Below are 12,611 nucleotides of genomic sequence, written 5' to 3'. Positions count from 1 at the left end.
TCATGTGGGCGTACATTCCACAGTGCCCATGGGGTAGGGTTGTTTTCCTCATTCTCCACTGTTATTTCCACTATTTTGTTTGTTTCATAATAATCACAGCTCTTTGAGACATGGTACATGGCCTCAGACTCTATCACCCATTTCCACCCTGAGTTGCCATCTTCTATCAAATTCCAGAATACTTCTTCATATTCTTTGATAACTTCAGCCCCTGACTCAATCTTCTCACCACCATTCTCCCTGTTGTTATTCTTGCTGACTTCAACATACTTATTATGTCCATCCAACACTTGAGCCAGTTACTTCCTTGACTCTTCAAATCCAATAATCTCGTCCTCCATCCTACTCATCTGTGACTATGGGGAGGATAAGGACAATCAGTGGGATGTAGCCAGGAGTCTGTCTTGACTCCTAATCCCAGCTCTCCTTTGAACTATATGATGAAGCCTTCACAGCCAGTCAGTATTTATGGAGAAATCAACTCTAATGTCTGTATTCAGTAACAGCTGAACTGGATACAAGTTGCTTTTATTATTATCTGAATGTCAAGATGTCCTGGGGAGAAGTATCGTTGAAGAAAAATAACAGCCTTCATAAATGTCAGCATAAAATGCCATTCAAAACAAGTATGAAAGGTTAATGACATCTTGTTTTGAGTGTCTTAAAATGCATTATCAAAAAGAGGCTACAATGACATGTTCCCCATGAGAGGACAAAATAATTAGCCAAAGCTATTTAAGCATCTAGTAAATATATGAAAAAAATATTCTATTAATCAAGCCAGAATTAAACCCGGTTTTAGGGTGTGTGCTCGAAACACACCCACATTTCCCAGTATAGTGGGTCCTTTTCATACACGTGAGCATTCAGTATAATCATCAAACTTGTCTTTGAGCATGAAATCAGCAGAGGTCAGGAAGGGGCAGAGAGTATCTAGTAAGAAATTGTGGTAAAGTGCCTTTTTATGGAGACATTGATGGAGTCATAAGTTTTCCAAGGAATTAAGTGAATACCCAGAAGACAAGTTCAGATATGCCAAGGCATCTCAAGACAAAGGCTTAATACTGATCTTGGGTGGTAGTGTCTCTTTGGTAACTATGGTGAAGTTGGATGAGCTTAACCACTACGTGCTGGAAATTCCTTGAGAATGAATCAGTAATGAATCCCTTGCCTTTGGTGAAATTGGGCTGAAATAATACAGAGTCAGATTTGGAAATCTATGCCTGAAGACTTCGGAGAAGTTTTAGCTAAAAAACACAATACTCAGTCCCTCATTTTCTTAAGAAAGAAACAAATTAACAAACCAACCATGCAACAACTATGAAGACCAATAACTCTCAGGAGCACTGACTTCTTAGTAGGATCGGCTGTGTTGATATGCAGGGGCTCTGTTTCAGTTTATTTCAGTCATTTGGCCATGTCTGGGAAAAGTTAAGTTGTTCAACTAATTGTGGAAAATGCTATGGCAAATATATCTCTTGCCATGTAAGATAAAGGCCGAAAGATGAGCAAGCATAAATTGACAGTCATAAACAATAAAGGACATTTGTGATATTAGCATTTAAAATTGTATGCAGAATTAGCTTCTTAAAATAAGGTGATGTGTTCAATACCTTTTCATGGTTGGGGAAGGCACAGTGCAGAAGGAATAAAATATGTACCTGTATGCATATGTGTCTGTGTGTCAGGGGGATGGGATGTAAAGAGAAACACTATCAGCCAAACAAACATGAGCTGGAAAAAAAAAATGGAATTATTCTGGGTACGTGTCAGAGAAAACTGCTATTTCTACTATGACAGAAATACTTGAGGGAAAAACACATGGCCTGCTAATATTAGGAAGAATTAATTTATTACTATTCCCCATTTGCTTCTTTTATCAAATAGGTTGCCATGAAAAAATTCTTTATATTTTCTTTATATATTAGTAAATCAGAGTTACAACTTGAGTATGAGTAATGTTTGTCAGATTCACCTGAAGAGAAAATAAAGTTTTCCAAAACTTCAATTTATTTTAATCACTCCCACTTTTCTTTCAAAAAACCCCCAAAACCTGCATGACCCAAAAAAGTCCTGATTTATTTTAAAGTTTCATAAAATTTATTCCTTCTCCATAACGAAAAATCTAGTTTCTGTTTTGTCTTGTCAGAGTGGCCTTTTTGTTTGGGTAGTTTTTTTCCTTGGAGACATTGCCCCCTGCTGTAACGCATACTAGTTGCAGAAGGATTTTTTACTAAAAAAGGATATGAAGACATAATCATTAAACTGAAAGAAACTTTATTTTGAATAATAATATACATAGCATTGATTCCATTTACTTTTCATAGTGCATAGCTATGTATACAGAAAGGAAGTATACAGAAAAAAATAAACATTAGAAATACCTAAGGATGGAATTATATAAGAAGACATTTAATATATCCATAACAGGCTTACAAGTATCATAAAATAAGATCCATTAGAAAAGAATGAAAATCATGTAAAAATTATATCTGAACCATGGCAGGCACATGCAATAAGTATAAGCCATGGTTTCCTAGGTACAAAAACTACACATGTTCTTTGGATTAAAAGCAATATAGATGAGTAGCTTGGCTTTTATGTACAAGCCAAAAATCATCTATAGAAGTAAAAAGTGTGGATACTGTTATGCCACATGTGATAATAAAATATTCAAGGCCACAGATGGAGGTCACCAACTTACAAAGAGAATACTGAGAGGTAGGGTACATAATAAAAAAAAAAAAACAAGAGAAATGCAATAAAGAAAATGCCACATCTGCCTAAATCAGGAAATAGCAAATGCATAGGAATTACAATAGCAGCTCTACATACTACACTGCATTTCTATTTTCTGTGAAAAAGAATTCACTGTGTATCATTACAAAGATCAGTGAATCAGATGAGGTAATGAATGTAGAGCTTTGGCATTAGGGCAAATTTAATTTCCTTTTTATTTCTCACATTAGGGGAAAAAAGAATATAGAACTAGATATGCTCATCTTTTCACTCAGTACACTAACTTTTAAGTGTTTTCTGTATAGTCTGTTTGGCACAAAGGGGATAAGGAAAATTAAGTTTAATTAAAACTCAACTTTCCAACTCAAAGAATTGACATTTATAAAGCGAAGTAAAGATAAAATTCTTTACCATTTTTTAAAATCAATTGCTTAAAGCAGAGTTTAAAAGTTGAGACAGAAAAAAAATTGATAAGAAAAAATAGCAAAGAAACATTTTGAACAAAATCTCCTGGTTTCTATAACACTTTCTCTTTCGCCTTTTATTTTTTTAAATCTGATTTTACAGTAGAAATGCAGACCACTTTGGATAGCTATGGCTCAATACTGCTGGGTACCCTCCTCCTAAGACATCATCTTCTTACACTCCACCGAACAGAAAACCATCCCTTCCACTGGCATGAACTTCTGCCCAATGAGACATTTGCTGCAGCAGGAGCACAGGAAACACTCAGTGGACGCATGCCAACTGAAATTGTTGTAGGTCACCCGCTGGACTTCTGGATCAATGGCATTGTGGCATCCTTGACATACCTGTTAAGTAATAACAACAAGCAAGAGAAAAGGATCAGAGATTAAAATGTGACAGTAAATTTTTCATCTCCGAACAAACTGAACATGTTTCTTCAGATGATAAATTAAAACTAATAATGACTAATAATGACAACTCTGGAAATACACAACTGAGAGTTAACCTTCTCAGGCCTTCTAGTTAACCTTTTTAGCCAACAACCGTTACTGGAAGTCAATATGCTGAGCACTATGAGAAATAACAGGTGAAGACCAAACAGGTGGTTTGATGCTTGTAAGATATCTCCATAGCGTTCAAGGTGAAAAGTCCTGACAGCAAATTCCAAAGCAGTGCACTTGGTTTCTGCATATTTTTTAGACTGCACATTAGTAATTATAAAGAAGTTTACAAGATAATTTTTCCTCATTCATTATGGCTTTGAAGTGGTCATTTTACCAGTCTTACCTATGACACATGAGATCATTAACCACTAATTTCTAGACAGTAGTAAATTAAAATCATGTTCAAAGTAATTAAGGACTCAATTAAAAATGCTGACAGTGTTTGAGAATAATGAGTTTGCACTAAAATATAACTTGTAGCTAATTGGCTTCTGTCATAAGATCAGTCACAATTTATGTATAATCTAATACTGTAGAACATTAATACTTACAATTCCTATACCATTCAGTATTATATATTATAGACAAATATATACATGACACCCACATGCATATATACATACACAAACATATATATATCCACAACTACACACATAATTTTCTTCTTAATTATGTATATGAAGAAAAAAATGGAATAACCTTCTATATTATAGCAGAAAACAGAACACCAACCAGTTGAGACCTCTAAAACACTCAATGGGCCATATATCTTCTTGGTTGTACATGTCCTAAGTGAATGTGACTATCCAACATTTTTGTTTTAAATATTTCATAAGAAGCGAAAAAGCCAGCAAGATTGTCCAGTATAAGATGGCAGTGCCTAATTTATCTTGAGCACCTTTGGTCTCTCAATGTGATTGTTGGAAATTACTGAGAGATGAGGGGTGGGATAGGTGGGCTGAGGAGGGTCATTTAAATGAGCCTCCTTACTACAAAAGACCCTTCTTACTTGGAAAGACTTCAAAATGTGGCTGCTACTCAGTGGGTAAACTGGTGTAGGTAGGGAAGTGAGGCCTTCCTACACACATCCATTTCAGACCTGCAATATACTTTCCACACTTTTTAGAGCTACACTGCTTTTAGAGATTATATCTCAACCTATAAATTATACCAACCCCGTCTTCCCTAAGAAATAAGGGAGATACTTTCTTTTTTTTTTTTTTTTTGAGACAGAGTCTCGCTTGTTGCCCAGGCTAGAGTGAGTGCCGTGGCATCAGCCTAGCTCACAGCAACCTCAAACTCCTGGGCTCAAGCAATCCTGCTGCCTCAGCCTCCCGAGTAGCTGGGACTACAGACATGCGCCACCATGCCCGGCTAATTTTATATATATATTAGTTGGCCAATTAATTTCTATTTATAGTAGAGACGGGGTCTCGCTCTTGCTCAGGCTGGTTTCGAACTCCTGACCTCGAGCAATCCGCCCGCCTCAGCCTCCCAGAGTGCTAGGATTACAGGCGTGAGCCACCGCGCCCGGCTTAGGGAGATACTTTCTTTGCATAATTAATACATATTCCTGAATACAACAAAAATAAATGTTATAATTACAAGTACACTCCTAATTTGTAGCTGTATCATGCAGGCAACTGCTTAACATATACATTTTGACATATATTTATTTTTATAGTAATAATTAATTTAGAATGTCATCTTATAGTTTTCTACAGTTCATATTAATCATTCAATTTTAAAATTTATTTTTATTTATGATCAACACAATAACTGTACATATTTATGGGGTACTACGTGATGTTTCCATACATGTATACATTGTATAATGATCAAATCAGGGTAATTAGCATATCCATCATCTCAAACAGTTATCATCTCTTTGTGCTAAGAACAGGGAATCTTTCAATATTTTTAAACCTGTTTACACAAATATTGTGTAAACGCATTTGTGTAAATATTTCAAACTTTTTGAGTAAAATAGAAGGATTTCACACTCAAAGTTTTATTCCCTTGCTTTTAGATCATGATCTACCTTCTTTTTCTCAGTGCTGTAATACTATGTATGGATCTTTTTATAATTATTTAAAACACACATTTTCATTTGCAACTTATAAAAAAGATAACTACTATTCAATTACATTTGAAACTAAAGAAATTATTTATGTAAAAAAATAACTAATGAACAACACATGGAGGGTGTAATTTATGGTTTGTGGTTTCATAAAATTTAGTTTTGTTAATGATCTGATTATCATTTATCGCAAAGTCTGACATATAATCCCAGGTAAAATCTACTGGTCACTAATTCTTCAAAAATCTAAAGGTGGTCCAGGCTGTCTTGAGGGTCTGGGGACTGCAGAACCCTTCAAGGAGATGATGCACTTTACCACTTTCTATATGGCATTTGATTTTCCTATGTTCTTAAACCTCTAGTATTTCAAAGAGTTCTTACTTTCCACAGTCCCTCTTTTATTTGTATATGAGATATATAAAATATGAAATAGCCAATGACACTTGTTGCAATGAGCTCCCTGGCAGGAGGGTCCTGTGAAATCTCACAGATGTGAATTCCGGGAGGGGCTGTGTAAGTCCAGTGATCATGCAAAGACAAACTAGTTAAAATTTCCAGTTTTAGTTAAAATTTTCTTCCTAGGTAAATTTTTTCTTAGAAATGCCTTGTTTGGAGTTGAGCACTTGGCTTCAGGTCTAAAAATAATTTGTATTCTCTCTCTTTTTAAGATTTAAAAATCTAAGCAGATCAATGCCCTGAACTGGATAATTTACAAAATTTTATAGAATGTTTTAATAACATGATGCATGGAGAGCTTTCTTTGCTGTTAGCTGGAGTTTGTTCAAGCAATGGATATGCTCATTTTAATATTAGACAAAGGCCAATGGTATGTATATATTACTGAGAAACTAAAATGTCAAAAAGAAATGCCATATTATAAAATTATAATAAATAATTTAGAAATTTTTATTAAAAAAATCTTATCTGTGGTTATTCCCTACCATTGATTAGATACAATATAATAGAGAGAAGCTTATAATAGCTAAATAAAGCAATTTCATTTGCTTAAACTTTTATTTAATAAATATTTATTGGGCACCTACTATGTTGTCTTGTGTGGGGAATAGAGCAGAAAAAAGCAGAAAAAAAAATTCCTGCCCATATCAAGTTTACTTTCTAGTCCTTAAGACCAAGGCCACACACCCTATGAAGAAAATACACATGATAACCCTCTTCTGTAGAGAAACTGTTGCAACAATATTCCTAGCTCAATAATGTATCAAGCCACATGGTGATTTAGCACCTTGTCTCCAGGTAAAAAAAAGGTCTATGGTACCCCAAAGCAAATTAGAAATACCAGGAATAAAAGTCAGTCATTCAAATAGTTTCTAAGTATATAGACACTGAAGATATGGAAATAAGATAAACTCTACATTCCAGTTGCTCTTATAGTCTAGTGAGGAGGAGACAGATGAGTGATATTAACACACACACACACACACACACACACACACACACACCCCTTCATGGGAACGCGGAGAACACAACCAGCTGGAGAGAAAGGGGTGGTGACTGGAGACAGGGAATCAGGAAAGGTGTTCTGAAAAAAGCTGAGCTGAAACTGAGTCTGGAGGAAAGTGTGAAGGCATGGTCAGGTAAACAGGGACTAGGAGGATGTATCAGATACAAGTGAGCAAAAGACAAAGAACAGTGTATAAACTAGAAGATGTAGGTAATATGTTGTAGAAATGTATGATTTGGGTTGCATTACTAGTAGAAGTGACAGGAGAGGCAAGAAGAGACATCTATTAAACAAGGCTTAGTGATCTGCATTTTAGAAAGATCATCTTCCATCATTATGGAAGGTGGCTTTTGAGCAACGTGAAGAATGGCAGCAAATTTGAGGCCACTGCCTCAAACAATCAAAATTACAAGAAATAAAGGTGTGAAATACAGTAGTTGTAACTATTAATATGAGGAAGTGAGATATATTGATGAGGTAGTGTTGATAGAAAATGAATGAATGTACCTGAGGCAATGGATAAAAAGGCTGTTAAAATTGGCATTGATATTAAAACTTGTTACCTTATCTTCTTAGTGCCACCCTCTTGGAACCATATATATATCTAATTTTATTCCTTAGCCATGAGTCTCCTTTACTTGAGAGCTCAGAGGACCTTTATAAAGTATGTGGCTTTTTTGCATAAAAAGAAGTATAAGTCTATCTTTCTGATACTCCTGGCTTATAAACCTTACCATATATGGTCAACTTTTTACTCTTTATCTACATTACCTATCTGTTGGTCATTATGAAATAGCAGCTCTGTATAAGCAGAGTAGATGCAAGAAAAAATAAACTCTCACATTAAATACTTGAATGTTTGGCCCACCAAATAAATCTAAATATGAAGGTTTCAAATTTTCTATACTAAAACAGCTCAATGAAGGCTTAAGAAATAGGCACCATATAATCTCCGGGCAGCAAAATCAAAGTCCCAGTGGGTGAGCCAGTAACATGAACAGAAACCATACACATTCATATAGAGCTAAAAAAAAAAAAGAAGAACCTCTAGAAGCCTTTATTTAAATGGAGTCTGATCTGTACCCATGAGAATAAATCAATCTCATTCCTATTAAAGATTGTTTTTAGCAATTTTTTTTAAGGATTTTATTATCAATACCTATAATCTATACTGTAAACTGCACAGGTAGAAATCTTGAGGTGGCTCATAGTCAATATATGTACTGTTTTTAAAATGCCTGGATTTTAACACCATATGGAAGGAATCATACACTTTCTACTTAAGAAGTGCTTTCTGTTTCCCATTTGTAAGCAGCTTAAGGAGAGGCATAAACTCAAGATGTAAAGCAGGTTGAGGCAACTGCATCCTTAGAATGTATCTCACCACAGCATGATTCTTCACGTAGCAAGGCTTGCAGACGGGTTTGTCATTGACCATCACGTATATTTCCCCAGCTAGGATGTAGTCACAGTCAAAGCAGCAGAAGTGTTTTAGGTGCCAATTCTGGTTTTCTGCCTGGGTATACTCATTGCTGAATATCAGCTGGGAAGAAGATAAAAACAAGATGAATTATGCATTTCCCTTTTTGCTATAGATGAAAAGCTAATCATCTATAAGTATATCAACATACTTTCTTGGGGTTTCAAGTCTGAAAATCATAACCTAAAACTTGAACTTATGTTATCATTTAGTTTAGTACAAATTAATCTTCTATGTTTCTGGGCAGTCTTTTTATTAGTCAACACAATTAATACAGACACTCAGAATGAATGATGTCAAAAGTTTCTTTTATTAAACTCAATGGATGTAAATAAAGCAATTGCTGTTTGATTAATTCCTGTTGCCCTCTGGGTAAAGGACCATATTGGGGTACTAGAGGACACCTCCATGAGGTGGCTCTGGAGAACATACCTCATCACAGCCAGCACATCGGGGTTTCTCACTGTCACAGTAATGTCTGCCACAGTACAGCTTCTCATCCTTCCAGAAATAAATCATGTCGACCAGGAGTTCATAGCAGGTGCTGCAGACAAAACAAGCTGGGTGCCACAGTTTATCATAGCCAGCCCTTTCAGCATAGATGGCTGGATCGCCTTCCTTCATACTCATTTTGCAGCAATAGCAGGACTGAAAGGAAAGGCATGCCAAACAATCTGGTCATCGGAAGACTGCCATTTCTTACCATTGGCTTCAGTAGAAATTCAGAGAAAACAACTTTTAAGAGAAACAATTTCTACAGAAATTACTAATTTTTACTAATTTGTCACTATAGATAATAAAGTATTGATAATCCGGTGAAATGGAATCTCTTAGCTTTCTCTAGGCTGTTCAAACCTACTTCATTCACCCTATCTATAGTAGGATGCTGTTTCCTGAATGAAAGTCACTTATGGGAAAAGGGAAATAGTAATTTTCACCTCTATTTTAAGTAGTTTCTCTCAAAAATGATTACCTTAGAGTTTATTAATTCTCTTTTTTCGGGACTAAGCATTATTGGTTGATGAGCTTATTGGATCTAGGAAAAATATATTATAGCAAGTTTAGTTCTTATGCTTTGTTCATCTGTGTCATTATCATCTTCTATCTTCAAGTCATTAGCAAAAGACTTCAATTTCTCTCTCTAGAAAAGACTTTAAGAAAAACAAGCTTAACTATATATCCACCTAAATTGAAGTTTGAATTTTAGGCATGCCTCACAAGTAAAACTTAATTAACCCAAGCATATATTATTCTCATTTACGGGAAGATATAAAGAATTAACACCAAAATTACGTCTAGAAACAGATTCTAGATTAATATGCTATATTTGAGCACCATGCCAATACCAACTACTGCCTATATATAAAGCTCACAATTATCCTTGAAAACAGAAAAACAGAAAATTTGGCTTTGGACAGAAGTTTCAACATAATGACTCTCTAAGGCAAGTCCAAACTGAATATTAATTCAATTTATTTCTTTTACCTATTCCCTTTTAGAAACGGAGGAATGGCCCCCCCAAAAAGTTTAAGAAAAGGGAAAGAACCTATAAAATATACAAATCTGGCCAACAGTGTGACCACTCTACTTACATATTGAGTTTTTTTACGCTCGGCAGTTTTGTTCTCCATGGCCCCCACTGCCGCCGCGGTGCTTCTGTCTCCACCAGGGATGTACATTGGGTTGGGGCCTCGAGCATCCATCTCACAGGGAAGTTTGACGTCTCCTACTCCCAGAGCCTCGTTCTTATATTTCTTCACAAACTGCTGCATTTCCTTCACCTCTTTGGGAGACAACTCATGGCACTTTGAAGGATCTTGGTCATGTGCAGGGAGCTGCTTCGCCAGCTGCTTCTTCCGGTACTGTGCCCCTTCCGAGCCTGCCACTGGCTGCTTTTCCTTGGGCAGCATCTGCATGTACTGCCTGGCCTGCACCACAAGGAAACCAATGTTAACTGGGAGGGGCTTTGGGCATCAGGCAGTGCGACATTTTGTAGCACACATCAGAAGCAAGTTCCTTAAGAAAGAAATGGGTTTTATCCAATAATAACAACTTGTCCTCATAGTATAAATATCTTGAGATGTTAACACATTAAAAATGGTATACTAAATACATTTATTTAGGTAAAAATAAACACATTTTTCTTCACAAAATTAAATTTTGTTTTTCAGTTTGTAAAAAGATTTGGTTTACCACTGTTTACTTGAGACAAATAAACAAATGCACAATCTAAAGAGAACACAATTTTAGGTAGACATGTTTAGAATGGTCTATGGATCAACAGCATTTCTAATCATATGAAAATGATATCATCACAAGATTCACTTTAATGACTTAATCTTCTTAAATGATTTCCAAATGTTTCACCTAGTGTTATAAAAGTGCAAGGAGCTTGATAAAAGGCCACATTTTTTTTTGCCTTAGGTAGTAAAATAAATATAATGCTGGGCATTTTTTTTCAGTTCTAAACAATGGCAAAAATTCTATTCTTTACCATTTTAAGAGAAATCTTCTCAAAAGTAAGCCAGAAGAGTTGCTAAACTGATATAAAACATCTTATTTTCATCTAATTATTAAAAATGTTAGACCACTCCCTCAAAAAGGTAAACATATCTAGGTAGTCAGAGAAAAGTTTATGATGTATTTAGTCTCGTTTAATACTTTCAAAAGAATGTAACAGGAATTAGAAGTCAAAGTAAAGAGAACCTCAGTAAAAGAAATAGATCCAGGGTGTATGAGGTTGAGCAGGTCACTAACCCTTTGCACTCGCTTGCTTTTTTCTTGATTCCTTTATTCTACTCAGGATTTAATTTTTTAAATACCCCAGATTTTACAAAGCATGGCAGTAGAATAAAAAACTGGAGTTTCTTTTTATACAAACTTATTTATTTGGATTTTTTTATATTTCAAATTATTGATACATTCAAAGAGTAATTTTAATCTCTATAATTTTTGCTAACTGTGTTGAGTCACGCTCAACATCCGAGTGCAAAGGGCTAAAGGGATTGACCTAAATAGATAGTGCAGAAACTTCAGAAGGAACTCTCCCCCCACTATTATTTACCAATGCCTGATTCTGGACAGGAGGGGCCCATTCATAGGTAACTGTATTGATGGAGACATTCTTCTTGGCAGCAACTGGATTGGTCAATATCATAACATTGCGTTTATACATGGGAATTCCATCTGATTTTAGTTTTGCAATCAGGGTTGTATACTTGGTGTCTTCAAAAAGTTTCCCCACTTTTCGATCCTCTTCATTGCTCAAGAGGACATCATGTTCTTCTTGGCCGCACTTGCAGTTACGACATATTTTTCTATAATTTTGGAAATATGTAAGAAATGATTAATTGCATCTAATCAAAAATTAAGTGTTCATACATTTATAGTTCATAAAATATTTTAACACATATTCTATATAATGGTATGCAAAGACAAGTCTTCTTATTGGAGGGGGAATAAGTATCCATAAATTAAACAAGAAGAAAACATAAAAACATACTTTTGCTTTATAAGACTTTGAAAAGTTAGGTTGTGATTAAAAAGTACATGCTCAATGGGGAGTGTCTGAGTGTAACCTTATCTGGTATTCCTTATGCTCTCACCAAATAAAAAATAAATAAAAATAATAATTAATTCAATAAAACCACAAAAAACTATGTACAGTTTTACTATTTAAGCAAAAGATTTCATATTTTATACCATGTTAACATTTCATAGTCATTACCCAAGATTTTTTTTAAGTGAGAGATAGGGAGATTGATATAACTTTACCCATAATAGACTATAATCCTGATTTAGGTTTATAGCCCTTCTTACTTTTTCTCCATTTATTTGGCCCTCCATTCCTTTCCCCTTCTTTTTCCCTTCTCTTTCCTTCCCTTCTTTGATTGCTTCAAACACTTATTGGCCACCTACCATGTGCTAAAAGACAGATAA

At 35.1% G+C, this 12,611-nt stretch overlaps 1 protein-coding gene across 1 annotated transcript in view; it reads right to left on the bottom strand.

The window, feature by feature from the left end:
* Positions 1 to 2,261: 2,261 nt before the first annotated feature.
* TES (testin LIM domain protein) overlaps positions 2,262 to 12,611 on the bottom strand; it is a 44,213-nt gene continuing 33,863 nt past the window's right edge. Inside the window, exons 3-7 of the mRNA XM_012761107.3 lie at positions 11,737 to 11,989; positions 10,265 to 10,600; positions 9,105 to 9,320; positions 8,577 to 8,735; positions 2,262 to 3,551 (exon numbers count right to left, since the gene is read on the bottom strand). Of these exons, the coding sequence (XP_012616561.1) occupies positions 3,363 to 3,551; positions 8,577 to 8,735; positions 9,105 to 9,320; positions 10,265 to 10,600; positions 11,737 to 11,989 (1,153 nt within the window). The 3' untranslated portion in view covers positions 2,262 to 3,362. The remainder of the gene's footprint in view (positions 3,552 to 8,576; positions 8,736 to 9,104; positions 9,321 to 10,264; positions 10,601 to 11,736; positions 11,990 to 12,611) is intronic.

Source organism: Microcebus murinus, chromosome 9 (genome assembly GCF_040939455.1).
Source record: "Microcebus murinus isolate Inina chromosome 9, M.murinus_Inina_mat1.0, whole genome shotgun sequence".
Taxonomy (NCBI): domain Eukaryota; kingdom Metazoa; phylum Chordata; class Mammalia; order Primates; family Cheirogaleidae; genus Microcebus; species Microcebus murinus.
The sequence above is the reverse complement of the archived record's forward strand: the minus strand, read 5'-3'. Positions and strand labels throughout refer to the sequence as shown.